The 26986-nt window shown below is 39.7% G+C and overlaps 1 protein-coding gene and 1 long non-coding RNA gene across 2 annotated transcripts in view; one reads left to right on the top strand and one right to left on the bottom strand.

The window, feature by feature from the left end:
• The window catches only part of PIK3C3 (phosphatidylinositol 3-kinase catalytic subunit type 3), a 65400-nt gene extending 47497 nt beyond the window's left edge, over positions 1-17903 (bottom strand). The window contains exons 1-9 of the mRNA XM_056513701.1: positions 17742-17903; positions 15613-15801; positions 14999-15142; positions 13718-13847; positions 9823-9909; positions 7733-7828; positions 1794-1865; positions 608-712; positions 80-172 (exon numbers count right to left, since the gene is read on the bottom strand). Coding sequence (XP_056369676.1) covers positions 80-172; positions 608-712; positions 1794-1865; positions 7733-7828; positions 9823-9909; positions 13718-13847; positions 14999-15142; positions 15613-15801; positions 17742-17809 — 984 coding nt within the window. The 5' untranslated portion in view covers positions 17810-17903. The remainder of the gene's footprint in view (positions 1-79; positions 173-607; positions 713-1793; positions 1866-7732; positions 7829-9822; positions 9910-13717; positions 13848-14998; positions 15143-15612; positions 15802-17741) is intronic.
• A 40-nt stretch (positions 17904-17943) lies between these two features.
• Positions 17944-24254, top strand: LOC130264984 (uncharacterized). The gene is made up of 3 exons (XR_008842538.1): positions 17944-18821; positions 18917-19388; positions 24144-24254. It is a non-coding gene; the product is annotated as an uncharacterized LOC130264984 (long non-coding RNA).
• The last annotated feature ends 2732 nt before the right edge of the window (positions 24255-26986 follow it).

The raw sequence follows: 26986 nt of genomic DNA, 5'->3' as shown, positions 1-26986 counted from the left end.
ATAAGCACAGCGCGGAAAAGTTTACTGATAAAAGTGACAAGGTCCCTTCCAGCCCAAACTGTTCAATGACTCAACTTACCTTTTCTTGATGAGTAAGATAATATCTGAATTTCCACACCAAATCCTGCTCCTCATATGTTAGTTGCTTTGTTGGTGGATAACTCACTATGATCTATTTGATACACAGTCAGAAAGTGAGTTTAAAAATGTGAACAGGCATAATCAACAAGTTAACAAAGTATACTATGAGAAAGCACAACACTGACAACACAAAAATAGCCAGGGGAAAAAATAAAAGCTTTTCAACAACACAAAACTATGCTCCCCAGCTGCATGGTTGATTGAATTGACAGTGCAGGCAAACACAGCTGCTTTAAGTGTACCATTCACACCTACATGACATGCACAAAGTACACATTCTTAACCTCCCTAAATGGTTTAAAAAAAGCCAATGAACAAGCATCTTGTACTCTTTTCTAAGAACTGTGAAACATTTCATCCATAATTTTTTATGAACTGAAATTAACTGTATTTTCCTTAACCAGTCACCATATATGTCACCAACTACCTAATAAAATTGAACTTAACTATCATATGACTGACTTACATTAAGCTGGTCTCGTGTAGTTGCATTAGGCTTCAGGTCATGATCAGAAGGTCCACTTCTTAAACTTCGAGCAAGTTTGTGATGTTTGCTTTCTACTAAGTTTTCCTAAACGCAGAGGATAAGTCAGTATTTATAAATACTAAATTTCAGAGAAAAATACTATTGAAACAAAACCATCCAGCGAAGATTCACCAGTCTCATGAAAAATGCATGGCAATGAAAATTCAAATCTGAAAGTACAGCATCTTCTGGTTTTGTTTTGTTTGTTTATTTACAAAAAAACTCCTTTAATATGTGGAGGGTTGTTGGGAGTTTTGAGGGTCTGCTTCAGTTTATGACTTAACATTAACAAACCTCACCTTGCCTTTTGGTGAATTGCTGCAATATAAGCGTTTCAGTCAACACATCCGTGATTGACAGCACTCAAACGTGCTAGACACTTTATAAACATTTCCTTTAGAATGATGTTTGCAGCATAAAGCTTTGTATGCAAGAAAAAACATCTCAAAAACTTGTCCCACTGTTAATACCATGTTAGCAACAGTAGGAGCCACAATAGGAGCCACAGTGCCAACGAGTTTTCAGCAGCCAAGGCAGTTTCCAGCATTGTCAGACTTGCTATTGCAGTGTTAGATTACACGGTGCTCAAACAGTGTTGCCAGTACAAGCCCACTTACATTAAGGTTCCCAAAGCTGCCAATACCAGTCCCACTGAATTGGCATCCACAATAATGGAAATCTTTTCTAGAACTGTACTTAGGCACTGTCTACATGAAAGACAACATACAAGAGAGTGTAGGGAGAAAATATTTTAACAGAGGAAGTGACCAAGAGTTACTGCACCAGTCTCTAAACGCTACATTCCTGTTCTTCAGCTCCCTCTTATCTTCCCACCCTCTGACCTCTTTTGTCAGCAATCCCCTGTCTCAGCTTTCTTACACCTCAGAAGCAAGCACATTAGAAATGGAAAGGAGGTGAACATAAGCATTAAATCAATCCTTGTATTTTAATCTAGCAGCAGCAGAAATAGGAAAAAAAATTCCAACCCACTGATATTTCTCAGCTGGTTAAATATATCTCTCCTCTGGAATTTTAAAATATTTAAGATGGCAAGCTTTTATCTACATTTATGAAAAGTTCAACAGTAACTCCGTAACACAGATGGCATTACATGGAGCATGCTTACCATAGACATCTGGGGATCAGGAATCTTAACAATTTCAGGACTTGTTAAAATTGGAGATGACTCATCACCATCCTGAATGACAAATAAGTTGAAGGCATATTAAACAACGCAAGTTTTAGGGAGAAAACATACCATATTAATGGATTGTGAACTCTACCACAGTGGAAGAATGATTCAACTGTTGACAGCATTAAGTGAAAAAAATAAAATAATAAACAGATTCTTTTTCTTGTTTGTGTTTTTCCCGGATGACAAACAATGTGGCAAGACAGATGGAAATTTGCCAGATGAGACACAGCTTGACAGCTCACTACTATGCTGGCACACAGGTGAGTGGAGAAATTTGCCACCACTGTCACATGTCTTCTGACATGAAGAGAAACAAAAACAGTCTTCTAAAAAAACCCACCACATTGCAGAAAATATCTGCTAAAAGTTCAATACAGACAAATATATATATTTGCAAGATATATGTAACCTTATCTATCCTAGATTCTACATGCTTAGTCTAATGTGTGCTGCCTAAATAAGGAAGGGAGATGCTGAAAGATTCCTGTTAGAACAAGAAACAAAGAAAACAAAATTAAAAACCTGCCACCACATTACAGAACTAGCAGCTCTGTCTTCCAGACACACAGCAGCATGGTTTTGTGCTTTGTAACCTCCAGAGGGTAATTAAGCATTAATAAAAGTTATGAAAGGACATTTCAATTAAAATACAGAATAAAACAATCAAACTCAGAACAAAACAAGCTCAGCATAACATGCTCTGCTATATTTATACTTACTCTGTTTTTATTTATTTTGCTGTAAATTTGAGATCAGTATAAAATTTGTTTACCAATACCCATATTTCCCCCAGTAACTAAGTTTTGAGGTAACTTGCTCAGGTTTCTTTCTGCCCATACCCCCTTTTTTGTTTTCTCTACTCTTCCAATCACATATGTTCTTTGCCCTAGCTTTACTTTTATACTTTACAGAGGTTACCTTCAAAGAAGAGGTTGTTTCAAGGGGGAGAAAAATTCATAACTAACAAGATACATGAGTTAAAATTGCCATTAACCTCTCAGAAGAAACATATTTTTTTTCCTATTACATAAATTTTGTGTTGCTACAGTAACATAGCACTTATTATTAAAATGCTTCTTCAGAAAGACATTTTGAATTGAACTTACTAGAGTTCTAGGCCTTTCTGAAGAAACAATTTTAACAAAAGTCAAAGCAAAAGCAGTAAAAACACACATATCCCTCCTATTTAAGGGAAATGAACACACAGTCTGCCTGTGGCTGGTGACAGTCCCAGAACATGAGCATAACCTGCTCGTGTTCTTTTGCTTTTCTCATTAGTCTTTAAAAAAAAAGTGTATGCAAACATTGAAGAGGCAAAGATGACATTTGCTTACACTATCTCTACTCTAAAAGTATACTGCCCAAATAATGAACTTAGCTCTGACCTCACAGCACAGAAATAACAGCATTGAAGTGTTTCCATAATAACAGAACATGCTGCATCACTAACAGTAGACTGAACTGGGCTGGAGTCACAGTGACAGATCAGCATTCACCTTGTACAAAGCTTCTGCTTAGTACCCCAGGAAGAATGCTCAGACCATGTCACAGTTGTTTCATAAAGTCAAATTACATAAAAAACAATGAAATTGTTGCAGGTGGGAGAAATTCTGCTTTACATAAACACATCTGTTGACAGACAGATTTCTACCTACCAATACTCTATCTTCCAATTCTAAACTATAAGGCTGCCATCTGACTTTATCTTTATAAAAACAAAAGATTCCAGTGTCCCAGTGACATGACTCCACTCTGTTCAGAATCTTCACATGAAAACTCTGTATGAAAAACTTGTCACAGTGGGGTTTCAGTAGCAACAAGCTACTAACTTGCTAGTAACAAGCATTCAAATTCTTTATGGTATCCAGATCCCATGAGGATTCTCTAGGGATAAGCAGCAGTAACACCCATTGTTGTATCTTTTCCTCAGTGAAAAAAAAAAAAAAAACAACAAAAAATCAGATACATTAACTGAAAAAGAAAAGGCTTCAGACTGGTAGAAGTGAAGCACTTACCCCACCAATCAGAAGTCTGTGGCAGACATTAAAAATTCATAGCTCACTAGGATGAGAACGACACAAGCACTATTGTCTAAAGCTTGCTTATTTACAAAACTAAAAAAAAAAAAAAAAAAAAAAGAGCAAAGCCTTCCAGTGTGTCATGTAAGAATATTTATAAATGAAGGCTAAGGAGGTTTTTTTTTCCCAAAACTAATGTTAAACGAATGGTTGGTACACACATTGCTGGCATCTCTTTTTGGAACCTTTCAAAAGAATCATGATAATGACTGTTTATTTTAACCTCTTTGAATGCCATCAGATCATGCTGCAGAGTGAAGCTGAAAAGTTCTAGCTATTCAGTTCAAGCACCAGGAAAACCATTCCCAGTGTTTCACCGCATGACAGAACAAAGCCTTAAGCTCAACCAAAACTTGCCACGAAATTAAGTTTTTCCAAGCATTTGCAGGACAAGTTACCATGTCAGGAACAAACATTTTGAAACAAACTGTTCAAAGAAATACTCAAGAAGGCACAATGACATTAGCTGTCCTGTGAAGGATGTCAGCTGTTTAACCACACTTCCGTAACTGTCCATTATACCTTGAGAGCAACATGTGCAGCACCACAACTCTGACCATACAAACTTACTAAACCAAACCAGTGCCTAAATTAGCACTTGAATTTGGCCCAGTGTATCCTTTTGAAGAGTCTTTCCTGATCATGCCCATGTAGACAGCTTTAGCTCATGTCATGGAAATCTCAGAAATCCCTGACATCCTCTAACTGCCAACAGGCATGTGGGATGTGACGAAAGACAGAGCAGAGGACAAGAACATGATGCAAACACGGGGCCTTTAGCAGCCTCTCCCCTCAGTGAATCTGCTCGTCTTGGCTGCAACACTTCCTAGCACAGGCAGAACCTGAGACAAGCTGCTAATTTCCTACCGGGAAACAAAAGCAACATCAATACTAAACAGCACTAACTTGCTTTAAACTCCCATGTTACAGAGCTCTGCAGATATTTCACTACAATAAGGTCAGTGTGTGTGACTTGATAGAAATATTAGAAAAATCTGCAGAATTTTCCAAACCAGCAACATTCCTCTGTACTTTCCTTAAAATCAGTTTCAGAGCATAAACAAACAAGGAGATTCTATTTGTCTTATTCCTTAACCAAAACGCCACTTAAAGTAACACCAATGCAAACCAACATCTCCCCCACCAAAAAAAGACAGAAAATGAGTGGTGTAGACACTACTTCTTCCTTTAAATCCATGAAAAGATCTCTGATAATCAAATTTATCTATCTCTCTAAATAAACTGGAATGTAGCAGTGCAATCATTTACACAAAGACATGTTTCTCTTGAAACCTCCAGAAAAATACATTAGTGATAAATGTTGCTGTTATTTGTACTTGGTAAATCACACAGAATTTCAGCCTAAATGGAGAATCAAAAGTGATGCTGTCATTACTAGCAGACCCTATCCCTCACGTCTTGAACACTGTATTTAAATGAAGTTAACACAGAACACGGGAAGAGACACTGCCACCTCACTTCATTGTAATTGAATGTCGAGTCAAAGAACCTCAAATCCTATCAGTCGCTGTTTAACAGGCTAGTTCTTCCTAAACACCTGAAAACAAATATATCAACAAAACTGTGACAAGTAATCTCCACTTCGACTATCGGTCACAGGCAGGTGACAACAGAAGCTTCTTTCATTATGCTCAGCGCACTGGACTAGCAATGCCCGATACACAGACTGCAAGCTGTAATTGGAAGCATGACAAAACTGAGAAAACAGGCACTAATTTATGTACCATTTCCTACTGCTGTCAGAAAAGGGTCAAGAACTTGTTGGAAAGCTGCTTTGTAACAACAAATCCCTCAAACTGCGGTTAGTTATAGCTCTGATATGTACTATTACAGATTCAATTACTTTATTACCTCAAAAGCAGGCAATTCATATTTATTCGGTTCCTTGCACTTTTAATATGTTTCAGAAACATCTGTTAAAAGACAGATGCATGCATGGAGTCTAAATCCTCTTTCCTGTATCATGCATATCTATAAAATCACAATGATGAAAAAAAAGTGAAGTCATGCGTATATCAGGAACGATTCATCTATAATGGCAGGTTGCTGGAGGTAAAGGAGAGAAGTCATTTTTAGGAATGCCAAGTTCATTTATAAGAAGAAAAGAGCCAAGAGGACACAAAACCACATGCTCATACGTTTGCACCTGTGAAAGGCACAGCATGTTCTCATGTAAAGAGCTAGCCGTTAGTAAAAAGTTTCAGTATTTTGATCATATTCTGCTATGCCCTCCAGACAAGTATTGCCTTTATTTCCACAGAAGGAAATTACTTCATTTTGTTCATTGGAAAATCTGATACATTGTAGGCTTCACTGTGATTTGTAACACAAGATAGTTTAGCAACAGCATAGCCCTCTACCATTGCTGACTCTAGGGTAAGTGTACAGAAGCACTATGAAAAATGCTGTTCTGAAGACACAACAATTTGAAATGTGTGGAGAGGTCTCATTGTTAACTACAGTCCTCAAAAAGAATGCTTAAAAGGTAGCCTAGACAGCTGCTAAAGACACACTTTCACCCATACTTCCAAAATTCACCAAGAAATTAAAGTAAAACAAAGTCACAAAAAACAATCAAACCAACTGCCCCTCCCCACAAAATAGCTCCAACCAAACAGTGCCTTCAGAAAAGACTCCTGAAAGCCAAAAAATTTCAAGACTTAACTTTCAATATTTCAAACAGATGAAGCAGATTCTCATCTGTCTTCCTTTTTTATTTTTTTTTTAATCCTGCTTTTTACTATTTATTACTGTATTTTTCACTGTCTTCCTTCAAAAATTTTAAGTTAGATCACATCTTTTTCGGTCTAGGTCAACTGGTAAAAGTCACATACACAGAAATACTTGTAATTTTTATTTTCCATTATGTTAACATTTTGTATACTGAACTAAGCTTTTTAAAATTCACAGAATAAATGCTGCTTAAAGGTAGTGCCTTGGTCTCAAGAATACTCCAGGGTTTTTTTCTACCTTCTTTCTCTTTCCAATGAAACTGAATTATTCAGTAACTTTCAGACTTCTTATGAATCTAAACATAATGAAAAATCTAAGAAACAATTTTATTTGAAACCAGATTATAGATACTGCTTTTTCCATCTCAGTGGGTTTTTCCACAATACATAGGATCTTAAGAGTGATAATATCTTCCAATACCACATTGATATTATTGATACTGTTGATACTGTTAAGTTCACTGTTAACCCTTCATCCCATTAAATTTTAACTTTAGAAAAATACTGAAGGCATTGTTTTGCAGATCTGTTTCATAAAGAGCAAGATGTAAGACATTCCAATCCACAAGTCTTTTACTTAATTACTCCACAGCATTTTCAGTATGAAAGTCTTAAAATTCTATATTTGTTAATTTTACAGAAAATGTTCAATAGCAGAGCTCTTGTGCAAAGTTTTAATAACTCATATTTTATAAAGTTACCACTCAACACAGGTACATTTCCTCCAGATCTAAGTCATAATTTTACATACAGCTACTTGGAAAGTACTGCTGGATGACTAAAGGAACTATAAATCAGAAAGTTTTTAATCATTCACACTTGTTAAATTCTGTAATCTTGAACTCTATTACAGAAATGACTGACATCTGCAATCTTGTTCCATCTATACTATTTGATTTGTATGTACATAAACAGTTGCCACTGACAGCTGTCTGCTGCTCTACTGCAGTAGAATATCTCATCTCAGCAGAAAAACCCATTCATTTTAGGTGCATATGCTGCTTTTTAAAGACAACCATAAAGCCTGCAGGGCACATACCTTTTCATAGTAAACTATTCCATATTCTTTATCATCGCACTTGACGCAACGGAATTCTATCATCAGGTACATAAAATTGGAGCTTCGTTTTTCTCTCTGAGGAAAGAGCCACCACAGATGTGTATCATTCATTGTAGGGCATCAATCTTCAGCATTCTCAGTACAGCAATTACCCTACTTCCTTTGTGCTGTAACTGATTAATCAGGTTATCAACTGCTGTAGCAATTATTTAGTTAATCATTTCATAGAACTACTTGAGACCATATCACCTCCTTTCTGACATTTTTTTTACCTCATTTTCCCACTTCATGATACACATTGACATTTAACAGATGAAAACCTATTTTCATCTGCAGCTTCCAGCTCTGGGCTCTAGGTATAAAGAAATGCAATGCAGAATAATCAGATGACCACTGGACGGCTGGTGTTTGCTTTTTTTTCCTAAATCACTATCTACAATTATGCACATCAAGGAAAAAAACAGAAGATAAAGAAAAAACAAATCATCTTTTTAAACCAGCACCATAAATTAGACAAAATAAACTTGGACTACAATATTAGATTGGCAGCTTATTCATCTTCAGAGGAAGGCTTGTTCATAAATGCATTTTTAAATGCTTTACCTAGAAAAAGTGCTTAGAACTTTAAAATCTGTGTGGGAAACAAGAAAGAAGTTTAACAATGAGTAATTTCAGATAATTTAATGCATTCATAATGGCTTGACTTTGTACCACAGACGAAGTGGGTCTCTGTTTAAAGCACAGGTCTAGAAACTTTTACTACATTGTATTTTTACTGTCAGTGAAGAGGAAAAATGAAAGAAAAAAAAAAAGGTTAAACAAGATGATAGGGTAATTTCTAAAAAGCATCAAAATATTTATAAAGACTTAGAAAAACACAGATTTTGGTTAAAAAAAGAATCTCACTTCCAAAGCTTGAGTTGCCAGTAAGACAACAAATATCTCAGAGCACAGGAAAAAACAGAGTTCTTTGGTGCATGACGAGTATAACAAATTAAACAGTTTGAGCTGATTTTGATCAATGAGGGTTATAATCTCATTTAGGAATTAAACTACCAGATTATTTCCTTTTTAAAATATATTCATTCAAAACTACAAATGTCTTTCCTCAGCACCCAAAGTTAAAAAAATAAAGCTGAACAGGTTTGAAGGTAGAGTACAAGCTAAATGTCTAAAAAGCTTCCCATCACAACCTAAAATCCTAGAGCTAAGTTAGTCATGCCTAACAGTTCTGTCCAAGCTGTTCCAAACTATTAATAAAGTCTGTCTTCCATGATCAAGTTCACGTGAAGCTGAACACAGCTAAGACAGCTGTGTACCACGGTGGATGAAATGCTGGACATAACCTGGCCATGCCCCAAAACTAACTCTGGGCTGAGCTGCTCCTCAGCAGGGTGGGCAGCAGGTCACTGGAGGGGACTCTGCCCCTCTGCAGTCAGAAACCCCACCTGCAGAGCTGCATCCACCTCTGGGACTTCAACACGAAAAAGATGGGGACCTGATGGAGGGAGTCTAGGAGGCCACTAAGATGCCCCAAGTGCTGGAGCACCTCTGCTCTGGAGACAGGCTGGGAAAACTGGGGCTGTTCAGCCTGGAGAAGAGGAGGCTCCAAGGCCTTTAGAGGCCTTTCCATTGCCTAAAGGGGACCTGCAAGAAAGCTGAAGACAAGGGCATGGAGTGAGAGGACTTTATTGTGAGAGTGCTGAGGCACTGGCACAGGCTGTCCAGAGACATGGTAGAAAACTCATCCCCAAAAACATTCAAGGTCAGCCTGGACAGGACCCAGAGCATCCTGATCCAATTGAAGATGTGCCTGCTCATTGCAGAGGGGTTGGACAAAATGATCTTTAAAGATACCTTCCAAACCAATCTATTCTGTGATTCTCCTTATTGCTAAAGTAAAATCAACTTTAAGCTTCCAAAGAATTACTTTTCTCTTTACTATATGCACTGGTAGTTGAAGGGAAAAAAATCCAAGCAGTTAAGAGTTAAGTCTCCTAAACAAGTGAAGGCTCATATTAGCACAATAAAACCCCCTAAAATTCCAAACCTGATGTACAATGACTTACCTCATTGATCATTTCTATTTCTCTAAAGGTGAGTCTGTCCAGCCAATCCACTTTCACCATGTGACCTTGCCGATGAGACTTGGTGAGCTGCACGAAAAAAAACACAATGGTAATATTTTAATTGCTCTGAGGAAGAAAAAGAACACCAAACTTATAAAAGAGATACTAACATGAAATCAGAGGGAAAAATAAAGGAACCAAAAAATCCCTTACCTTGTACATAGTAGCACAGTATACACCTTGTGAACAGCCAAAATATGCCATAAAATTAAGTCTACTATCTAAAACACCAATCCCAGCAAAGATCATAATAATCATCCGAGCACATCACCTTTGCATTTTTAACATAGCAAAAACAGGAACCTATTTCTTAACTAAACTCATCTAAGAAAGACATGCTATTTTTTATATTACTATGTTTCATAAAGTAAAACTCACCAAGCCAAACAAAAATAAAGTATTTCAAAAGCTAACCATACTGAAAAACTCTGCCTGTGTCTGCCTTCCCTAAACAGGTTTCCAGACTGGGACTATAACTGGGTCAGCAGAAGATCTTAGAGAAAGTCATAGACAGCTTGCTCTCTCCTTTAGTCATTTGATAAGTAGCTCCAGTTTTATTCCTATGTTTACAAACTGCTGTAGCAATAGCAACAAAGTTGTTTAAAGGACTCATTATGAACAGGAGATGAGAGCACACTTCTTGCAGTTTCAGATACACTAACACAATTGTTTATGAAACATCCAGCAGTAGACCACACAAATATGAAGATCACCTTTTCAGCTGCTAAGAAAATCAGTAATTATTGCAGAATATTGCAAGAGCTGTAGAGGGACTAGAAGACACTAAGCTCCTTCATCTCCCAAAGAAATTAGTGAATGTTTAGAAAATGGTTAGCAAAGTGAACTCCTCAAAATTATTCTTACTAGGGGAAAGGTTACAATCATTATTTCATTAACTTTGTTCTGAGGTCAGCCTGCCCACCCATGAACAGCTGAATGTGAACAGGCCATACACTGACACCAATTGTCACTTCTTGCCCAGCTAGGGAACAGGCAAGATGCAGAGAGCTGGGATAGCAGGAATGAAGGTACTGGGGAACACAACAGCAGCCTGCTGCTTCCACACAGAACTGGAGATGGCATTAATACAAAAAACAACGCAGGAGATTTAAGACTTGGGATACACTGGGAGATGTCCAGGTTGCACAGTCTGTCAGATACGTGCATTAGACCTTCCATAGCTCAAGTAGAAGTACACTAAAAATAAAAGTGGATATGAAGATAGAGAAGTCAAGAGTTTGCACCAATCGTACACTTTCATTATTCTCTCTCAAATTGTTTTAACAGTACAGGCACAAGTATGCTGGGCTAAAGTCTGTCTAATCAAAGCCTTGGGTGAAAAAATTTGGTCGCAAATTCTTAGTTCATTTTCTTGTTCACTGCACTAGAAAATAAAGAAAATAAAAGTGATTTTGTGTGTTTCAGAAGAAAATCATTAATATTTTAAACCTTCAAACCTCCCTTATAGAGGAAAAAAGTTGCAATACAGCAATTAATTAGGTCTGCATACAAGACCTGAAAGATACACATGAAGAACGGTTGTCTTGAATTAATATTTGAAGTCTAAAATAAGAGAGAAGCTAGTATATCCCCTTCAGGGAAAGAAACATTCATCATCTGCTGCTAAGTAAGATGCATCCCTTTAGATAATATCTCAATATTATTATCATCTAATTTCATTCAGCCAGCAGAAGGTGTGAGGGAAATGAATGGATCAAAAAGAACTTGAAAATACTTTAAGTAGAATAAATTAAAACACCACTCATGGGAGAAACATCTTAATGTCATTCATGTTTGAGCATGCTAAAATATTCCACACTCTTCCCATTAATATTCCTTAGTACACAAAAAATCTGCATTCACAATGCCTCCAGAATGCAAAACCGTGTTTTTTTTCATCACTAGTAGTTTTACTAGCAACCTTCATGTGTTTTGTGAGAGCACAACCATGTGGCACCTCAACGTGAAAGAGGAGACTTGCCACAGCATCAATTATTTAGGGTAAAAGAATGCAACTCCTTGACCACCTAGTAACTGGTTTTATACAGATTCCATGTAACAATAAAAAAACACATAGAGACATAAACTCAGAAGCATGTCAAGAAAAGAGTTATGTTTCAGATGGAGAAAAGATCTTTCACAAGGTATTCTCCAAAGTTACCTGTTATCTGGAGGACTCTAGGTTGGGCTCTCGTACCAGATACCAATCAAGAGCATAACACTGGCAAAGGTCTTTTCAATAAACAGAAAAAGAAACCCCAAAACAAGAAAAACAAAGTCCACACAAACTCACCATGAACCTACCTAAGTCCTAGTCCTTTTACCTACATTTAAACATACCTTCACACAGAGTAGCATGAGGAGGCATTCAGAAACTGATGAGTAAGTCACAGAACAACCGAAGTTGATTGTGTTTGAGACACATCACAAGAACCTCCTCTGCTGTGTAAACAGCTGTGCAAATCAAAGCTCCCACAGACACACCACCCAGAAACCCTACTAATTTTCCTAGTATCTGATGGCAAAATGGTTTTATGAAAAGGACCACAACAAAGTACCAGTGAAAACACTCCTCCTTCAGAAATTAGCATCTCCCAAAGTAGCTTTCAGAAGAGAAAAATGGGGACAGTGATGATATTAGCTTTCTATTAGACATTAACTACAACTCTCAAATGGGACATTGAAAGGAGTGCCCCCTGCTCCTCAGAGGCCTTGGGCATCACCTTTCAAATGCCAAAATAACAGGCTAAAACAGGATGAGCCATTTTAAGACTGAAGTACTCTACTATATTTTTGCTTTTTGAGCTACAGAAAGTGAATGGTAATGTTTGTGTAAATGAACATGAAAGAGATGGCCTACACTCCCAAAGCCTTTCTCAGAAACCCACTGCATCCATCATACAACCACGTGATGAATTGGAAATAAGACTTGATATTTAGTGTCTCTCTAGAGAGATTCCTTTCGCCAGAGGGCATTTATTCTACTATGATCAAGAAATGGGCACCACTGGCTTTAATGTGCTTTCCATTACAAATTCAGTGCAAACTGTACTAATAAAACAGAGACCCTTAAATGAAAGTTAGTTTATCACTGTCATAAATCTCTAGATAAGAAAATGGTTCTATGTTTCATTGGGAATCCCACAAAGAGACCAAGATTAAGAAGAAGGCTCACTGAGTAAGTGGACTGAGTAGTTTGGAAAGTGTGGGGTATGCTTACCTGAATAATCAGAGATCAGCTAGTAAAACAGTCCAGTAACTAACACACTCTGATAAATTCCAGTAGTTTTGGAGGCAAGAACATACTCTGCTATCAAAAGCTTGGAGGTAAAAATACTAATACACATATTCATGAGCTTAAATTAATGAAACTTGGGTTAATTTTCACAGTTCTACTCAAGTTCTCTCTAAAATTAAAGGTATGTCACACACTTCTGAACACTAGGCCAGTAAGTCTCAAAGCTAATGGATGGCTTCTAAAAGAAACCAGACTGTCCTCACAAGTCATTGTTAGGAAATGCTCTATTAAACCTGATGGAATTCTGGCTTTAAGCATCCTCAAGGCATGTTCATGTTTTCATTCTTTACAAAGAATTTAGATCTTAAGTTGTTCTAACAGAATGCTGTGTGTATTAGAATGTTTTTAAAAAAAGTATTTCAGAAGCAATTAAATATGATCTGCTTTACTCCTCTGTATAAGTCTTGTGAAACACTGAAATAACCAAAGGAAGAGAGCTCTCACGTGAGAAAACAGAACAAGAAGCTCTCTTCATTTCTCTCCAGTGAAGTGCATGCTTGTCACATACATTTTAAAGGTTACTTGTTATTCCTTTACCTTTGCCAGGCGGCTCATTTGATCTTCAGAGACTGTACTGCTGGTTCTCCCAGGAGTTTTGGTGGGCTCAGAGCCATCAGCTTCTACATTGGGCCAGACTTTCAAGTCATGCATTCCTTGCCGAAACATACTGCAGGGAAAAAATGCAGAATCACTTCAGTAAATCCAAAATAATACAGCTGTCAGGAGTCAAAGTTCAGCAGCAGTTGCAAGAAAATGAAGTGGCTTCCTTCGCCAAAACTTTAAAGTGGCATAATTGAACTCTACTGCAAAAGTGCCTTGCACCTTGCACTCTCTACAGCCTTTATTTTACCAGCACATGAAGTTCAGAAGAAAATTGTGAAGTCAATAACTTATTCGGCAAGTGGAATAAAAATGTGTCGTTCCCAAAGTCAGTGCGGCGGTACAAACACAAACTGAGGAGAAAGTTCGACCTTAATAGTTTTATTATTTGTAATGAAGCAGAAAGTATCCCTCCTGACTTACAAATTATAACAGTAACCCTAGGTCTGCCATTATAGGAAAAAATCAACAAACTACCTAAGTTGCATTTGAAGGTCAACAGACATAAAGCAGCCTTCTGAGCTGCCAAATAAAAAAAATAAAAAAACAAACCCAAAAAACAAAAACAAAAAAACACAAAAAAACACCCACAAAAACAAAAAAGAAAACCCACAAAAAAACAAAAAAAAACACCACAAAACCCACACCAAGCAAAAAATGCCACAACTCTCCACACACCACTTTCTCCAACAATGCTTGAAATTTAATTGATAACTCACAATCCTTGCCACCTTAGTCTTACCATCTACAAATTTACTGAATACACTGTCTATTGGATCATAGCATATTAACTTTGAAGAGTGCTGATTTACTGGGAAACATTTTACTCCCTAGAAATAATAGTGCATTCATAGCCTAAATGCGAGCAAATGAAATAATTTTTTTAAGTAATCAGTATACTGGCATCCATGGATTACAAGGGTGTAGATGTGAAGTTATTTCAGCACTTGCCACCTTAAAATCCAGTCTTGTAGATAGTAAAAAAAAAAAAAAGAAAAAAAGCTGTTACAAAGAAGACTTCTTTTATACAACATTGCAGCACGTGTGAAATCACACCCAGGAATAAATGGAGCAAATCACCTATGTATCTGATTTTTCAAACATGGAACAGTTAATCTAGTATAGAAAATATTTAAAAACGTATCTCTCATAACCTATGCTACATTACTATTCACAGGTGAGCTTCAGATGTGCACCAGAGAAGAAAAAGCTGTATACCCATATTTTCCGAAGAGCGAGACTGTTGTTCCTCCCACAGGAACAGCTTTACCAGGTCCATACACATCCCAGATGGTCAGAGCCACCTGAGCATTTCGAGGCAAGTCTGGATACTTCACAGGCAGTTTCAGCCACTCATTCCAGCTGCAGAGAAACATTATCTATTAGTCATAAAGCTTTACAATTCAAGGTACTGTCTATTAGTTTACACAACCCAGATTATCCTCAGAATAAAAATTTCTTAGGACAGATGGACTTGAGGGCTTTAACCATTCAAACACCTGCCTGGAGCATGACTAAAAGGCCACAGACCAAAAGAAAAGTATTCTGAGTAGCAAGGACCAGGCTGTCAGTGAGTAGCACGAAAATCACTCCAGGCCCCAGAAGTTACTTATGTAGCAAGACATGCCCAAGCACACAAGTAACAATTTTATCACTTACTCTTAACACAAAAACTTTGGTTTTGTGCTGGCTAGATAACATTAACCATAAGGACACTTGAAGAAACATAAGCCATTTGAAGAAGACAATAGAAAACAAATCTTTCTGACAGAAATACATACTTGATGCCCCACTAACTATGGGGAATATGAAATAAAAGGCAAGCCACTTACTTCCATCTAGTGCTAAAAGCCTTGTAGGAAGTTCTAACTGGAAGAGCAAGAGGCTTCCCCTCTGCAAACACCTGACAAGTTACATACAAATCAGAGCAAGTCTCTTGGTACAGTCCTGAGAACTTCAGCATTGGATCTTCTAAGAGAGCTTTGTAGCTTTTCTGTTCTCTTTTCCCTTCCAGACTTCCTCTATAGGAGAGAGGAAAAGGAGAAAACATAAACAAATCAGAATTTATTTTATTCATAGCAGAAATCCTAATGCATTTCTGTAGCTTATATTTAAGTTACCCTGAGTAAGTACTGAGGCTATTCTCACTTTGCTTTACTTGTTTGTAGTGAAATCCCAACACCAGACAGGAACTCAGGATGTGAAATGCTGAGCAAACACAGAATGTATTGCTGTACTGATTTAGGCAAGGGTGTGGGGAAGAGCAGAGAAGGCAAGAATCACTTGTTTGTCTTTTAAATAGAGGTAACTTCTTCTGTGGATTCTCAGACAGATCTTAAGTAGGGCAACAATAAATGAGAAGACATATGCTGCTATTATTAAAAAAGACAAAACAAATACCAGATTACGTATTCTCCAAATATTATTTGGAAAAATGAAACCCAAAACTATGGTACACAAATCTTAATTTTTAAGATCTATGAAACATATGACTGGTTTTGGAAGTCAATTATCTATCAAATCCACAACAAAGTAAAAGTTCACTTAAGCAGACTTTTCAAAAAAAATTTGGTTAAAGCCTTGCAGCACCTTGCACAATATTATGGTTAAGAGGAATTGATGGAATACCACAAAGAAAACAGTCATGTACATTAGCTATCTGTCTGTGGATGACCAAATTAAAACAAAAACAAACAAAACAAAACAAAAACTGAGATGATGGTGATGGGAAAACACATAAGACCAATCCTCCACTAAACAAAAATCAATGGAACTGGCACTGCACATTCTAAGGATGACATACATTTCTGTGTGCTAAAACAAATAAACAAAAAAAGCCAGTTTTAATTTTGTTTAGTGAAATGAACTATCAAAGAGGTCACATGAATCTGACTCCTGGTGGCACAGGCCAGTGTGGGCTGGCAGGGGCCTTAAATCCATAATTGTCATGACTGGGGCCACCTTCCACTACCATCACCTGTTCAGAAATTACACAACCCTTAATAAGCTTCTCCAAGCTATTTTGCCAGAAAAGTGGAATATATTTTAATGTATTCGAGAATCAGCCACATCCCTCCTATGCAAAATTTCTCATTGCTGTGATGAAGAAAAGTAACTTTAAAAACAAACCAAAAATTGCACCACTGTGTGGTAACTCCAGCTCCAACAAAAGTGCTTCCACATACTCAGGTAGGACTATATTTACATGCTGTAGCACCTGGACCTTCCTAAAGTAAAATACCCCATTAAGAGCACCGTGCTTTTCACAAGAGCATGGAAACAAGCAGGAAGAGTGTCACCAGTTTATCTCCTTCCCTTAACACTCAGGAGTGAGCTGTGACACAGTGGTGGCCCTCCAGTTCCTGAAGGGAAATTACAGGAAAGAATAGGCAAGACTATTTACAAGAGCACGTGACAGGGCAGGGGGAGATGGTTTCACACAGCGTAGCTTTAGATTGATTAGAAAAAACCTCTTTACAGTGAGGCTGGTGATGCACTGGCACAGGCTGCTCAGAGAAGCTGTGGCTGCCCCATTCCTGGGAGCATTAAAGGCCAGGCTGGACGGGGCTGGGAACAACCTGGCATAGTGGAAGGTGTCCATGGCAAGGGTCTAACAGGATAGGCTTTAAAGGTCCCTTGTAACGCAAACCAATCTGTGATTCTATGATAGGTAAGAGGATATATGAGAGGCAGCACTGACAATCGCTGCCTCGGAGCACCTGAGGACACGGCACATCTGACACGCGTCCACAGCACAGCTCCAGCCCGGCCCCTCGCCCGGCCCGTCCCGGCCGGGCCGGGACACTGGCAGGGACGCGGCACCCGGAGCTGAGCCAGCACCGCCCGTCCCCGGGCACCGCCGGGCTGAGGCACCAGCGCACCCCGCCGAGGGGCGGGCGGCCCGGTACCCCCCAGGGCGGCAGCGACCGCTTCCCACTGAGCCCCGCCGCCGCTCACTCACATTTTCAGCTGCACGTTGATGTCCAGGTCGCAGCTGTACACATAATAAAGCCTCTCGGTCTCGCCCATGGCCGCCGCCGCTGCTCCCCGCCCGCCCCCTCAGCGCCCGCGGGCAGCAGCGCCGGCCTCCCCGGCCGCGCTCCGAGCATGCGCCGCCGCCGCCATCTTGAGTAAGGGAGGAAGGAGCGGTGCCGGCCCTTGACCAAAATGGCCGCCGGCCCGCGGCCCCCGTCTCGCCCCTCCCACCGCCGGCGCTGTGGGTGCGCGGCCCCGAGCGTGGCGGCGGCGCGCAGCGGCGGGATTGGTAGGGATGGTAGCGGCTGCGTGCGGGATGGCTTCCGCGCCGCCTGAGGGCGGAGAGGGCTGGAGCCTGGCAACAGCCTCACAGAATATCCTGAGTTTGAAGGGACTCATAAGGGTCATCGAGTCCAGATCCTCGCCTTGCACAAGGTACCCCAACTACACGGTAGGAACCATGTGAGAGCATTACCTGAGGGCTTCTTAAACTCAGGTAGGCTTGGTGCTGTGACCACGTCCCTGAGCAGCCTGCTCCAGTGCCCGGCCACCCTCTGGGAGAAAAACCTTTTCCTGAAATCCAACCTAAATCTCGCCTCTCTCAGCTTCATGCCATTCCTTCAGATCCTTTTGCTGGTTGCAAGAGTGAAGAGATCGGCATCTGCCCCTGCTCTTCGCCTCATGAGGATCTCGAAGAACACAGTGAGGTGACCCCTCAGTCTCCTCCAGGCCTAACAAACCAAGTCACCTCTGCTGCTGCTCTTAAGGCTTCACCTTAAGACCTTCCACCATCCTCGTGGAAGGTGGATCCTCATGGGATAGTTTGGCTTGGAAGGGAACTTAAAGCTACTTTATTTCCAGTTTCCTGTCATGGGCAGATACACCTTCCTCTAGATCAGGGGCTCCCCCCAGAGCTCAAAGCTCCATCCAACTACACTATTATACACAGAACTTCAGAGTTAATAATTTTTCCAGCAAAGCGCCTCCATTATGATTAATTAAGTATTTTTCATACAAGGTGCATGTGGAAGGACATCTCAGCTACTCCTCTTCTGCAAGTCAGCAGGTATGAGGGAAGAGGCCAAAGCAGGGGAGCAGTGCTTCTTTTAAGTGAAGAAGGACTTTTTCACCTCAACCCTTTTTTATTTTTTTTTCCCTCAGGTGGTGTGATCAGAAGGTCTTTCCTTCCTTTTTTTCCAAAGCAAATAGAGAAGTCCATAACCCAGAACACACATCACTAAGATGAAGTCTTTGCTTTCCACTACTACCATGCTGGCATGTATCATGAGTGCAAAATTTAAGTATAATTAATTTAACAAATTCCTCTGTACCGTAAAGGTGATCATTTATTCATCTTTTCTGTCTTAATTCTCCATTTTCTAGTTGCATTTACATTTCCAGCAGTCCTGGCAGCTGCTGTTTTTTTTTTCCTGCCTCATAATTTTTTATTACTTCTGTTTGTTTGTTATTTTGGTCCCATCCCTGATTTTTTTTTTATTTTTTTAACATAAAATCTCTGCTTTCCATAACAGGAATAAGCAAACATATTTTTCTCCTTGGGTGCGAAGAAAAAATAAAGCATAAACCTGCAAAAAATTAAAAGACAAATCTCACTGTGTTAAAGCTAAGCAATGTATGTCTCTGTGCACAAACAATAAGTACATTCACATGTGTGTACTTGTTTTGGTATGATTGTTTTTGTCAGGAAAAATTAGATTATTTCTCAGTTAATGGAATTAGTGGTATCAGTTTGATAAAATTGCAGTCTATTGCACCACTTACAAGCCTTTTTAGGTAATTATTAAAGCTTTGTGTAAAACAAAAAGAAGAAAGTAAAAACTAAGAGAAAAAATTACAGAAGGCCTCTGAAAAAGGCATTAAAAAAGTTTCTGGAGTGGTTTTTCTCTCAACTTTTTCTGATTCCGATGTGTCTAACTAGATAAGTAAATTAGGTGAGGCAAAAAGAGAAAAATGTTTAAGAGAGACTTTTTTGACAATGAAATTGAGAAAAGATACTATTTCAATCAGAAATGTCACTTTATATCACTTTCTCATATTAATAACCTTACATTTCTAGGTTCTCAGATACTGCCACAGAGGCAGATAGAAAGAGTATTTTTCACCTTGAAGGGTTCTGAGGCACTTGGAAGAGGTAGTGATGAACGTCCAGAGCCATTGCGTGTGCTCTGACGCAGTTCTGGCTGGATTGGTGTCTTGTATTGCCACACACCTACAACCTGTAAAGCTGAGCAGGGCCTTTCCCAGTGGAGCAGATGCAGAGCTAGATTAGGACATTTTCCTATTTTATTCTCTGCTGCCACATCTCTGTGTACTTCAGGGCACACAGACATTTGTGGCAGCATCTGCACTAAATGATAAAAGCAAGCACAATGGGCTGTTGCCCCTGAGTCAAGTAGTGTATATGATTCATGGCTGCCCTCTCTTGATCTGGCCCCTGCAGAGTGGTCCATCCATAGCCCAACTGGTCCAGCTCTTCTCTCTTCTAAGCTTCAGCGACCACTCCTGTGGCCAAAAGATATGATTATTTATGTGTGTTTTCCAGCTCAAAGTGCCTGATGTAGTTGCAGACTGTGCTGGCTCAGATTTCCCAGAGAAGTTTTGGTTGCTCTGTCCCTGGAAATGTTCAAGGCCAGGTTGGATGGAGCATGAAGCAGCATGGTGTAGTGAAAGGTGTTCCTGCCCATAGCAGAGGAGGAGGAAGTTGGAACTAGAGGATCTTTAAGATCCTCTCCAATCCGAACCATTCTGTGATCATACAACTTAAGGGTCATTTTTCTGCCTGCAGGAAGGTTTTTCTGGTGTGACATCTAGGGCACATGAGCCCTTTGTGGTGGTTGCATGTTTCTTGTTTCAGCCTCTTGAAGCAGGGCAGAATTATTCCACGTGTTTGCATTTCAAACGAGGCACATCTGTTCTGTTGCTGATCTGTAGCACACCCATAAGCAAACTCCTGGCAGCTCTGCTTGGGTTTCTTCCTAAGGAGACTAATAGATATATATACCACAAGAGATCCCAGGAGTGAATGAGTATGCAACTATATATATGTTTGATAGCAGGAACATGTTCTGGAAGCAAACAAGAGTGTCAAGATTCCTGGTGCAAATTCTGACCTTCATTGTGCCAACAGAAGGGGCATCTGTCCCTTCTAGGCTTGGAGTAAAGCTGAGAGTGACATGAAGGACTATTAGGACTTATTGGTGGCCAGTCCCTCCTTCTTATGGCCTACAATCCCATTTCAGGGAGTTCTATGTCCAGGCAGGGCCACAGGAATCAGTCTTCTCCACCACAGCCCTTCCTGATCTAGCCGTGGACTCTACTGAGCCAATTCTCACTCTTAGACTAATGTCCTATCCCCACAGACGTGCCTGATGCCTTAGTCTGGACCTGCCCTGTCAACTCTGCAAGTCTTCAGTTCTTTCTGGGGGATGCAGTGGGGAAAGCCCCTGCTTTCTGCCCCAGGACAGCTCAGAAACATCTTCTTGTAGTGCTCTAACATTTACTTAAGTGTTTGATCTTGAAACACCATTTTAACTCAGCATGTGTAAGTGTTTAAAATTTCTTTGGGTAAAAAGTACACCAAGAGAAATCTATTTTTTCCTCGTGAAGACTACAAGTAACTGGCTAGCTACACCTATGTAGAGTTACTTGCTGATATTATGCCATTCTTGTAATTGGAATAAAATACAACAAGCTTGATATTTACACTCTTCATTGCTCTGCTCATGTATTAGAATCTCCCCTACTCCTCCTCTGTTTTTCAGTGTGATAGTTTGTCAGCTCCCAGAAGTCTGATGAGGTGAAGCACTGAGAAAACAGTGGGAGCAATAGAGAGGTCTGCTGCTGACACAATTCTCTTTGGAGGGAATGGAGCTATTTTTCTTGTTTTAAAGCAGAAGTGTCACTTGCAGTTCACATTCCACTGATAGCCACAGAGAAATATGTAACCTCTCAATCCCACCAAGAAATATATGCCATCTTCCAGAGGACAACAGTGATTCCTCATACACCATCTATTTTCTGCTGGTGGGACTACCACGAGAGGGAAGAGGGCTGATCAGATGTCCAGCCATATCCCACATTGCTTGTAAAGACTTTCAGCAAAAGTTGAAAGTAGCTGTGTTGTCAGACTAGTTTTATCTTCCCTGAATGTTGACATCTGTCCACTAAAAACTGGACTGAGACAACTAGGAACTATATATAACTCTTAGTGCATCTGTGAGATGATAATGACTTTGGTTCACTAATGAACTGGAACAAAACTGACTTAGCAACTGCCTTTTTCCCTCTAGTAATATCCTGAGAAAGACTTTACATGCTGGATGTACAGCAGAGAGAGTTTCTGCTATTCAAATACCACAGTTGAAGGGTGGTTAGCACATGGTTATCCTATAAAAACGGATAAGAATGGAGTTTTAGAAAAGAGCCCTTCCCTTCCCTTCCCTTCCCTTCCCTTCCCTTCCCTTCCCTTCCCTTCCCTTCCCTTCCCTTCCCTTCCCTTCCCTTCCCTTCCCTTCCCTTCCCTTCCCTTCCCTTCCCTTCCCTTCCCTTCCCTTCCCTTCCCTTCCCTTCCCTTCCCTTCCCTTCCCTTCCCTTCCCTTCCCTTCCCTTCCCTGTCCCTTCCCTTCCCTTCCCTTCCCTTCCCTTCCCTTCCCTTCCCTTCCCTTCCCTGACACTTCCCTGACACTTCCCTGACACTTCCCTGACACTTCCCTGACACTTCCCTGACACTTCCCTTCCCTGACACTTCCCTGACACTTCCCTGACACTTCCCTTCCCTTCCCTTCCCTGACACTTCCCTTCCTTCCCTGACACTTCCCTTCCCTGACACTTCCCTGAAACTTCTGTTCCCTGAAACTTCCCTTCCCTGAAACTTCTCTTCCCTGAAACTTCCCTGAAACTTTCCTGAAACTTCCCTGAAATTTCACTTCCCTGAAACTTCCCTTCCCTGAAACTTCCCTGAAACTTCCCTGAAACTTCCCTGAAATTCCCTGAAACTTCCCTTCCCTTCCTTGAAACTTCCCTGAAACTTCCCTGAAACTTCCCTGAAAACTTCCCTTCCCTGAAACTTCCCTTCCCTGAAACTTCCCTGAAAACTTCCCTTCCCTGAAACTTCCCTTCCCTGAAACTTCCCTGAAACTTCCCTGAAACTTCCCTGAAACTTCCCTTTCCTGAAACTTCTCTTCCCTGAAACTTCCCTGAAACTTCCCTGAAACTTCCCTTCCCTGAAACTTCCCTGAAACTTCCCTGAAACTTCCCTTCCCTGAAACTTCTCTTCCCTGAAACTTCCCTGAAACTTTCCTGAAACTTCCCTGAAATTTCACTTCCCTGAAACTTCCCTGAAACTTCCCTGAAACTTCCCTGAAACTTCCCTGAAAACTTCCCTTCCCTGAAACTTCCCTTCCCTGAAACTTCCCTGAAAACTTCCCTTCCCTGAAACTTCCCTTCCCTGAAACTTCCCTGAAACTTCCCTGAAACTTCCCTGAAACTTCCCTTTCCTGAAACTTCTCTTCCCTGAAACTTCCCTGAAATTTCACTTCCCTGAAACTTCCCTTCCCTGAAACTTCCCTGAAACTTCCCTGAAACTTTCCTTCCCTTCCTTGAAACTTCCCTGAAACTTCCCTGAAACTTCCCTGAAAACTTCCCTTCCCTGAAACTTCCCTTCCCTGAAACTTCCCTGAAACTTCCCTGAAACTTCCCTGAAACTTCCCTTTCCTGAAACTTCCCTGAAACTTCCCTGAAACTTCCCTGAAACTTCCCTTCCCTGAAACTTCTCTTCCCTGAAACTTCCCTGAAACTTCCCTTCCCTGAAACTTCCCTGTAACTTCCCTGAAACTTTCCTTTCCTGAAAGTTCCCTGAAACTTCCCTTCCCTGAAACTGCCCTGAAACTTCCCTGAAACTTCCCTTCCCTGAAACTTCCCCCTCCCATTTGCCCTCCCATTCCCTCTCCCCTTATGTGACCCAAATCCAGATTAGTGCATTTTTGGTAATTTTAGGAGCCCAATCCTCACGGTTGATCTCTGGGACATTTGTCATAACAGTCAGCCAGCCCTGCCTTCATTGCAATTGATAGAATTTAAAAATCGTAGAATCACTGAGGTTGAAAAAGACCTTTGAAATCATCAAGTCCAACCATTCACCCAGCACTGCCAAACTTTCTCCTAGCCTATGTCCCCATGTACCACAACTCCATGTCTTTTAAAATCCCTCCACAAATGATGAAATGATGGAGAAGACGTGCACTTGAGTTACATTTACAGCTTGAGTTCTCCAGGGAACAGGTAGACATGAATAATGATAATAGTGAGATATTTGTTCTAATCCATTAAAACAAGATATGATTTACATTTTTGTTCTCAGTACTCACAGGTCACATCATATCAGCTGAATATGAAGAACTGGACTTGTTTAAACTTTTAATTTCCATTGAAATAACAACAAAGCTCTGGACTTACATTTTGTTATATTATAAGCCTCTGAAATAACTCTCTTTGGAGGAGTTCCTGAATTCATTCATATCTGTATAACTTGAACTCAATAACGTTGCACTAGAGAAGAGTTTGGGTCTATTAACTTTAGGTTTCTAATGCTGTTTAGTCAATAAGCCGTATAATTCCCAAAACAAAGAAGGGGAAGGAAGAATAATAATAATAATAATAATAATAATAATAATAATAATAATAATAATAATAATAATATTAGGAAACATGAAATGTCAACACAGACAATTCAGAAGGTGGGAAAAAAAAAAAAAAAAAAAAAGCTAAAACCAAATCAGAATACTGAGTCAGGTCACCACCTAGAGAAAATTGGTGTAATTTAAGTTCAGTGAAATCAAGTAAATTGTATTCAATTACATCGGATCATATCCTATGATGTAGGTATGTAATTTTAGTTTTTTCAGTTCTTTCTCCTCTGCCTGCATCATAAAATCTGTTTAAAAAAAAACAACAGTCTGCTAGATTTTGCATGTTCAGTAGTCTGTTAACTGAGTAAGTAAAGATATAATGAAAGCAGTAAGTGCTGAAACATCACACATGCAGTACATATCTCCAGCCAGTCCAATTTTATGCCTAAGGAGACTGGCAGAGTTCCTGCTGCGATTCAAATCTTATGTCAAATTTATAAACTTGTTTTCTCCATTCTCGTCTCCTATCCCTGTGCCCCATCAATCAGAGCTTATACCTGCACAAAAGGCTGATCCATCATTAAGGAGGCAGGTTGCAGCCAAATGTAAATTTGCACTTAAAAAAAAAAAAAAGGAGGAATAATACTCGTGCTGCAGGGCAGGGTCACCCTCTGACCCTAGGCAATCTGCCTCTCAATCTGCAGAACGCAGGCTAAAATAATGTGTCCGTCGAACAGGCAGTAAACTTCTGCTTCTGCCTTTTTGAAGATCCTTGGAGTTGCTGTGTCTGCTGGCTGACACTCTGTCTGACTTTTAAAATATGAAAATCTCCTCCATATGCATTGAGCTCAGTTTTCTGCTTAGCATTTCAAGAGCCCTAAGGACCTTCAGGGAAAAAAAAAAACATATTCTGAATTTTCAATTTTGATGACAATTTGCTTTCCCTACAGGATGTTCAGAAACACCTTGAAAAACTTGTCAGCTGCTAAAGGAAATGTTCTTTACCATGGGAATGAGGGCACATCACTTTCAACTAACTTAGGGGAAAACAAGTTTGACTCTGCACCCCATGCGTCCCCAAAGTAGCTGAACATGTCTTTTAGTTTGTTCCAAATAAGAAGCAATAATAATAACAACTTTTAAAAAATAACAAACATCGAACCCACAAACATAGGTTTTGCCCATACAGTAAAGAAAAATTAAGTCCATCCATCCGTCCATCCATCCATCCATCCATCCATCCATCCATCCATCCATCCATCCATCCAGTTACAGAAGATTCCCATTTTCATAGTATCCAAATCCAAATAAGGATTCAGGCCATAAACAAAATATTATTATTTTCTTTAAAAGTAAATTGTTATGTTTGGATACATAACTTTACCCAGTCTGGGATAGTCTCATCTTGAATTAGAGTCAAGGGAAGGAGACAGTAATATTCAAGAGCAGTACAGTCATGCTCACCTTCAGTAATTGTGTGAAGTCAGGATGTTCCACCATTTGCAGTCCTGTTTTTGTCAGAGAGCTTGTAAAGGGAGCCTAAATGACCTACTTGTATTAAACCCTGGTTTATGAGCTAATATTAAATGGGGTGAATCCTCTCCTTTAGCTGATATTTATGTATTTTCTCTGTAACTCCACATCACTAAAGGGCATACTGGAAGTGTTAATTCTCCAAGCACCAGACAGGTACACATTTTTTTAGGGTGTGTTGGATTTTGTATCTTCTGTGCCACAGGAGGAAAAGATGATCAGGAGCTGGAAATATGAAGCTCAATGTTTTCTTCTCCAACCAACATTACGGACGAAACTGTAAATGACCCTAAAGTGTTCAGGTACAGGTTGTGGAGGTCCCTGCTCAGAAAACCCAAGGTTACAGAATTCACTGGATTTCATTAGTCTGGATGCTCAGTATTCAGCTTTCATTAGTGATCTCCAGGCATATGAACTACAAGCTAAGCTAGGAACAGGGATGATAAGTCTTTATTCCAAGGTTTGTGTTCCAACAGTAGACAAAATTTATCTTTAAACTCCTAGTTTTAGACACTGGACTGATGACAATTGAATTTTTTGTTTGTTGGTTGGTTGGTTTTCTTGTTTGTTTGATTGTTTGACATTACAGTATTTCCATGTTTTACATCGGCTAGACAGAGTGTATGAATTCTAACATAATTTAGCATTTCTGCTGCTAATCCTGGTTTAGCTGTGACACAGACAAATCTGGTATTAAGCAAAGAAGTTGCATTAACACAGCAAATGCTGCCTCTCTTCCTTTCAGTGGACTCAGAAATTCACACCAGATCAGTTAGTTAGAATATGCAATTTATACTGCAGACTATTTGAATGTTTTAAAATGGGAGTGTTCATTACAAATGCCTTCTCTAACCTTTTATTCAGGATGAGATGCAAATTAAGCAGTGACTGATAAAGGGAGACATGAAAATAAATATGTGTGTTTGCATAAGCTGTATTTCTTTGCTGTTGTGGAACAAATTCTGCTCTTGGTCCCATTTAAGTATCCACTGCTGATTTCACTGTGGTCATAAGCATGCAGCTGAGGCCAGGATAAATCCTTCCGTCCATC

Source organism: Oenanthe melanoleuca, chromosome Z (assembly GCF_029582105.1).
Source record: "Oenanthe melanoleuca isolate GR-GAL-2019-014 chromosome Z, OMel1.0, whole genome shotgun sequence".
NCBI classification, from domain to species: domain Eukaryota; kingdom Metazoa; phylum Chordata; class Aves; order Passeriformes; family Muscicapidae; genus Oenanthe; species Oenanthe melanoleuca.
This window is presented reverse-complemented; position numbering and strand designations above follow the sequence as displayed.